This window comes from Phaethon aethereus (assembly GCF_964289735.1).
Source record: "Phaethon aethereus genome assembly, chromosome: 18".
Classification (NCBI taxonomy): Eukaryota; Metazoa; Chordata; class Aves; order Phaethontiformes; family Phaethontidae; genus Phaethon; species Phaethon aethereus.
In genome coordinates, this window is record NC_138594.1 from 13,586,606 (window position 1) to 13,593,528 (window position 6,923).

The 6,923-nt window shown below is 43.7% G+C and overlaps 1 protein-coding gene across 1 annotated transcript in view; it reads left to right on the forward strand.

Annotated features, from left to right (window-relative positions):
• Positions 1 to 1,035: 1,035 nt before the first annotated feature.
• The window catches only part of TBC1D16 (TBC1 domain family member 16), a gene marked incomplete at its 5' end in the record, with an annotated part of 24,990 nt that continues 19,102 nt past the window's right edge, over positions 1,036 to 6,923 (forward strand). The window contains 3 exon segments of the mRNA XM_082008067.1: positions 1,036 to 1,213; positions 2,286 to 2,896; positions 2,898 to 2,917. Coding sequence (XP_081864193.1) covers positions 1,036 to 1,213; positions 2,286 to 2,896; positions 2,898 to 2,917 — 809 coding nt within the window.

Genomic DNA, 6,923 nt, shown 5'->3' on the forward strand with positions numbered 1-6,923 from the left:
GATGGTCTGCTCTCGGCTCGGGACAGGAGCAGTGGGTAGAGCCTGCTCTGTGTTGGATTGGGTTGGGCGGTCTGTGGGATTGCTTTGTGCAAGACCCACCATCAAGTCTTCTTCCTGATCTGTCTGCTAAATAGTTTATATCTTAGGTGACCCCTCTGGATTCACTGTAGAGCTCCTCATCCACAGCCTGACGGGGAGCACTTTTCCCTTGAGTACAGAGCTGACTTGGTGGTTAGCTGGGGATCATACTGCACAGTTTGCTAAATTTACCTATTGATAGATGAAACGTTTGCTGTGAGTTGGTGTGCCATACGCTGCTATTGGAGTCTACCCGCTCTGCTGAACATGGGTCTCTTGCCACTTATCTCTGAAAAAGCTCTACTTAACCATCTCTGCTCAAAAAACAAAACAAAACCAAACCCCAACCTAAAAACCTCAAATGCACAGCAGGATTATGCCAAAAATTGGTAAGCACAAGATGAACTTGTTTTGATTAATGTGTTTTTGGAGATCGGTGGTTACTGTGGATGAAGCAGCAGCCACTTATTTAACGTCGTGGTCTCAGCAGTTTTTCTGTGCTGAAGGAATCCTCCAGCGTCTACTCTGACTCTGTTTGACATCCCCAGGACAGTGACGCATTGGGCAGCTCTGCATCGCTGAGCTATTCCCTTAATGGGCAATTTTCAGCGTCAAGCATTACTCTTCTGTTTCCTCCCCACAGTAACTATTAAAATGTGGTTTTTTGCTGCCTTCATATTTCTTTGTTGCAGAGAAAAAACATCCTAGGATTCTGTACTTCAGCTTTTTTTTAAATGTAGAGGTGATGTTACAGATCCAGAGCATTTGCAGGCTCTTCCTTGAGTTGTAGGATTGACGCAGCAGTTGATGGGAGACCTCTTCCTTTTCAGACAGTGGTAGGCATGTGCTGCGTTGTTGTTATATTTGTTCTAACACTGTTCTTTCCTCCTTCTTGGCAGATCTTCTGAATTTGGCTCCTGATTAAAGCTGACAGATAATGGAAACATCTCCTTGGCGATGTCTCTGGGGCGACTCCTCCGACGTGCCTCTTCAAAAGCTTCCGACCTCCTGGCCTTGAATCCTGGTGGTGGCAGCAGTTCATCTTCCATACTTGATGGGGAGATTATCTACTCTAAGAACAATGTCTGCGTCCATCCACCTGAGCTGCTACAAGGCATCGGGGAGCACCATCCAGGTGATAGGGTGTTGCAGACACTGCTCGCTCACTCTTTTTCTCTCTCCTGGGGTGTGTGTTTGTATAAATTCTACATCTTGTTCTCTAAAGAAGGAAGAAGTGCCAGTGGCAGACAGGGCAAGGCAGTCTTGTGAGTGGCTTTCCTTAGTCCTCCATAAGCTGATCTGCCAGCTCTTCTTTTCATGGGAAAATTGATGATATTTCTCCTTTCTCTTCTGGTCTAGCATGGATTTACCTGTTTTAGTAAGTCCTTTTGTATTGCCTTTTGATGGATTGCCCTTTTGATGAACAGTTGTCATCTGAGGACAGTAACTTCTGTCGCTCTTTCAAATACATGTATTGTTCAGGAAAGCCAAGTATCATCTCGTAACTGTCATTGCTAGAGCGGCCTCAATAACCACTGGTAAAGGGAAAAGAAAGAACACCTGATTGTGGCTGTATGCGCTGGAGTAAATGATGATAAATACTGCTGTGTCCCTTTATTCTCATCTGTTACTGCGCTCTTTCATGTTTTCATCAGAGAGAGATGTGGCTACTGGCTTAGCTTCACAAAACTAATTATTCTGTGAACATTGACCCATGCTTCCCTTCTTGTGTGTGTGACTTTTTTTTTTTTCCTTTCTTCTATTGGCTTTGCATGAAAATTGTAGACCTTTAGCTACACTAAGGTAAATATTATTGAGAAAGAAATGTTTAGCTGGCACTTGAAATTGTTTAACTAACAAACAGTGGAATTTTTTCATGTGGCAACATATTTCAGAATTTACTCTTGATTAGTAATCCGTCCAGGACGTTGAAGTAATTCCATGTCACTTCTACGTCCACCTAGGCCAAAGGGAATTTAGGCTATTCAAAAGCCATGTGCAGACTTGAAATTATTTGTAAATACTGACTAACATTGAGCACTCCACAATTCATTCGGCCGAATTCTCTCCTGGTAAATAAAGAGTTGTTTTTCCCATGTGTAATGGTGGTGAAGTGCGGGCAGACGGGGAAGGGCAAACTTCAGGCTTGCGCAGTTTCCTAAGAAAAAAGCTGTGTCGTAAGTGATTGCTCCTCTGCTCTCTCAAAGGCTATTTGTGCTTGTACATGGAGAAAGATGAGCTACTCGGAACCACACTTATCCTTGCCTGGGTGCCGAACTCCCGCATTCAGAGGCAGGATGAAGAAGCCCTGCGCTACGTCACTCCCGAGAGCTCCCCTGTCCGTAAAGCTCCCCGCAAACGTGGCCACCACACTCAGGGTTTCGGCGTTGTCCGGCAGGCTTCCCCCACCGAGCAGAGAGGGGCAGTGATCCCCAAAGGAGAAGACATCTTGACTGTGTCACAGCTTGTGAAAGATGCGGCTTACATCAGCTCCCCCTCGTCAGAAGGGGAGAAGCTCTCCCAGAGCTGCCCCGTGGCAGACGGCACCCGCCAGTCGCCCCAGCCTGCCCGCAGTGACTCAGGAATCCTCTCGACAATCAGTTCTCAGGAGGAGCAGAACAGGTCAGAGCTGTCAGTGGAGGGCACGGAGGAAGGTCTGGACTGCAGGCCGGAGCCGGGGGAGGACGAGGGCTCCTTGGAGCTGTCTGCTGATGATGTGAGCAGGGACAGTACTTTTGACTCTGATTCTGATGCCTTCTCTTCCCCATTCTGCCTCTCTCCCATTAGCGAAGCCCTTGGGAAAAGCAGTAGTTCTGTGTTTTTTGGATAATGAAAGCAGGTGAGTGCATCCTTTTCTCTAGTATCTGGGCGAATAGCTGGGGTGCTGATTGCTGAGCTTGGAGATGCTGAAGGAAACTGAGAAGCATCACAGTGGCATTGAGCTGAATGTCCTGTCTTGCTTCAGACTTACTGCAGACACCCGGATAATTTACAGGAAAATTGTTTGCTGGCCAGCCCTGCTTCTGCTCAATGAACCCTAGTCCCAAGCATTCAGGGCTGTACATGTACAGTCTTTCAGGAGAACTGTCTTGGGCCCTGGCAGCAGCATTACTAAATTAAAAAGGTCCTTTGTTGGTCTAATTGGCTCTGCTGAGGAGATGTGCTACTTACTTCTTGTGGAGAGCCACATCAAAGTGTCTGTCTGACTTCCTCTGAGCCATGGTTGCCTCCCTGCAAGGCACCGTGTTGACATGAAGTCTGCATGTATGAGCTTATTTTGCTGGTGTTCAGATCGTGGTCCCACTTAAGACGCATAAATATTAATTCTTACATACCTAACCTGGATATTTTAGTCAATGCTGGTATATCTAAATGTCAGCGCTTCTCGATGGCATCTGCAGTAAACTCTACATAGAGGAAAGAGGGCAGCCTGGCAAAGGAATAATGAGCAGTAGGGTACCTATATAGCCACCTATATAGCCTCACTGTACTGAGACGCGATGTTTCTGGCTTTCTGGTCTGTGCTCTGCAGTGTTCCGCTCATTTCCATCTTGGAGAGGGTGGGTATGCTGCGTTCACGAAGCACCATGGGGCTGATTTTAAGCATATAGCTCAACTTTGAAACTACGCCTGCAATTGGGAAAAATGAGTCCTGCCCCGTGCGCGTCAGCAATGTACAGGCCACGTTTAGGCTTGACGTTTGAAGAGATTTTTGCCTCCTTGTTAATCTCAAGCCCACAGAATGGGGACAAGGTTTATGAGAGAACTATTCTAATTGATTCAACCCTCCCCTGGATATTTTAAAACACCTCAGTGCGGTGATCTCGGACTTTGTATCAGCTCTGCATTTGCTGCGTGTCCTAGCAGTATGCTTCTAATTAACTACAGGGTTTTCTGGGCTCCAGCTCTGCGGCAGCTGGGCGGGCAGCGGTTTGAGCAGTGCCTTGACCTGGGCAGCACGGCCGTCCCGTCCCGTCCCCCGCTCTGTCCCCTAGCTGCAGGGCGGCATCTCCAACGAAGCAGCGGGGGGGTGCACAGGATGGGCCTTTGGTTTCCAAATCGTGTTGAACATCAGTTTGACAGTGTCTCTTTTAGCTCTCTAAATAAGATGCCTGACAGGCTTTTTTGGTAAGTATTCATAGGAATGTGGAAGACACTGGAAACTACGTAAATGTCACAAAACACAACTTGATCAAATTTTACAGAGAGGCCTTTGAATGATTAAATATAATTCCTAACAACTGACTTCATTTTATTGGTTCCTAGGCTTTTTGTACCATTCAGATTGTGTTCTAGTGCTGGTCGACTGCTTGGGGGTTGAAACTTTAGTTGCATCTGCTTTCAGAGAATGTCATGTTGGTTTAGAAATTTCTTGGCCTTGACTTAAAAAACAGAAAACCTCCAAATCCACTGCAACCAAAGCCTCTGTTTGTTTAAGGTGTGTAAATTTTTTTTCCTTGAAGCAGCACTGACAATCTGTGTGTTTGACCTGTCCCTATCTGAAAAAAGTGAACTGGTTTTTTTAAGGGTTTTTTGTAAATAAAGTGTAATTAATTAAAATGCTTCTGTGAACACCTCCGAGTTCCAGCGGCAGGATTCGCAAAGGAAGAACGCTCTTGTCTTCCCAGTGTGTGCGGGGAGAAGCCGTGTTCTCAGCTGTGGCCCCGTTCACCCGCACGCCCCGAGTAAGGGGTCGTTATCCCCGCGTTAGTGGTGAGCAGCGGGGAGAGGCGAGGGACGTGTTCAGGATAACACCCTAACTGCTGAAAACCAGGAGACTGAACCCAGCTGGGGAAATCCCAGTCCTTGCTGTCCAAGGTGTGCAGCAGCCTCGGGGAGGCTTCACGGCCGCCTGTGCGCGGGGCGGGGAGCCGGCGCAGGGGGGTGCCGGCGTGGTGCTTGGGGCACGGCAAGCGGGCAAGGAGCGTTGCGGTTTAGCTGGTTTGCAACACTTACGCTCTGATCCGCTGATAGCGTCAGGGAAGGAAGGAAATACGGTTTATTGCATCTTCACTACCTGGCCCGTGAATTCATGCAGCACTTCCCTGCCACCTCGCAGCCCGGCTCGGGCGAGCCCTCTGCCGGCTTTCCTCGCGTGCTGCCCGAGTCCCGACAGCCCGCGCGCCGCAGAGCCTGCCTTCAAACACACTGCTCCTGGTCCTGGTAGTCTTTTCTTTTTCCTTTTTTTTTCTTTTTTTCCTTTTTTTTTCTTTTTTCCTTTTTTTTCTTTTTTTCCTTTTTTTTTCTTTTTTTTCTTTTTTTCCTTTTTTTTCTTTTTTTCCTTTTTTTTTCTTTTTTTCCTTTTTTTTCTTTTTTCCTTTTTTTTTCTTTTTTCCTTTTTTTTCTTTTTTCCTTTTTTTTTCTTTTTTCCTTTTTTTTTCTTTTTTTCCTTTTTTTTTTCTTTTTTCCTTTTTTTTCTTTTTTCCTTTTTTTTCTTTTTTTCTTTTTTTTTCTTTTTTTCCTTTTTTTCCTTTTTTTCCTTTTTTTCTTTTTTCCTTTTTTTCCTTTTTTTCCTTTTTTTTCCTTTTTTTTCCTTTTTTTTCCTTTTTTTTTCCTTTTTTTTTCCTTTTTTTTTCCTTTTTTTCTTTCCTTTTTTTTTCCTTTTTTTTTCCTTTTTTTTTTTCCTTTTTTTTCCTTTTTTTTTTCCTTTTTTTTTCTTTTTTTTCCTTTTTTTTCCTTTTTTTTTCCTTTTTTTTTCCTTTTTTTTTTCCTTTTTTTTTCCTTTTTTTTCCTTTTTTTTTTTTTTTCCTTTTTTTTTCCTTTTTTTTTCCTTTTTTTTCCTTTTTTTTTTCCTTTTTTTTTTCCTTTTTTTTTTCCTTTTTTTTCTTTTTTTTCTTTTTTTTCTTTTTTTTTTCCTTTTTTTTTCCTTTTTTTTTCCTTTTTTTTTCCTTTTTTTTTCCTTTTTTTTTCCTTTTTTTTTCCTTTTTTTTTTTTCCTTTTTTTTTCCTTTTTTTTTCCTTTTTTTTTCCTTTTTTTTTCCTTTTTTTTTCCTTTTTTTTTCCTTTTTTTTTCCTTTTTTTTTCCTTTTTTTTTCCTTTTTTTTTTTCCTTTTTTTTTCCTTTTTTTTTCCTTTTTTTTTTCCTTTTTTTTTCCTTTTTTCCTGCTCTTTTTAACTCCTCTGGCACCAGTCTGGAAGCCTCATGCAGTGTATGCGGCACTCATAATTTGCAGCAGATTAATAAAACAGACCTTTCATTGTTTGGGACTTCAGACTTGAAAGGCTTTTGTCCAGTGTGTCCATTTTTTATGCCAATTTGTTCTTTCCCGTAGAGCCCCCTTGCATGGTATCTGCAGCATCTTACAAATTGGAAATTCTGCATAGAATACTTTGCCAAAAAGCGTTCTCTTATTTCCTGCGTTCATCCCGGCGTTTTGTGGGTGGGGGATGCTGTGTCAGAAGTCACTACAAGCATGAGAACATCTTCCTTGTTTCTTAAGGTTGTTGTTTGGTTTTGGGGGTTTTTTTTTTCTGCTGGCTGCTTCCCATCTGAGCCAGAATGGGAGTGCAAACAAAGTTTGTGCTGCTGGCAGATTGTCTCAACTCTTTTTCCCTCCCTACCCCCCGGTCACCACCTCCTCCCTGCAAAGAGGAACGAATGTTTCTGGTTATTTCCCTCTGCATTGGGGAGCTGCTGTAACTCTGCTTTTCCCCGTGGTTGTTCCAGAAGCTGAGGCGATGCATTGCATGGGTGTTTCAGTCCAGCCATCTTTCTTTCCGTGCGACTAGATATCGTCAGAAATGGAAAAATGTGACATTGTGGAAGAATTAGGACGTACATGTAGACTTGGATCAGATGAAATCAGGGGCTCAGCAAGCTGCTTGCCAAAATACCCATATGGCCAGG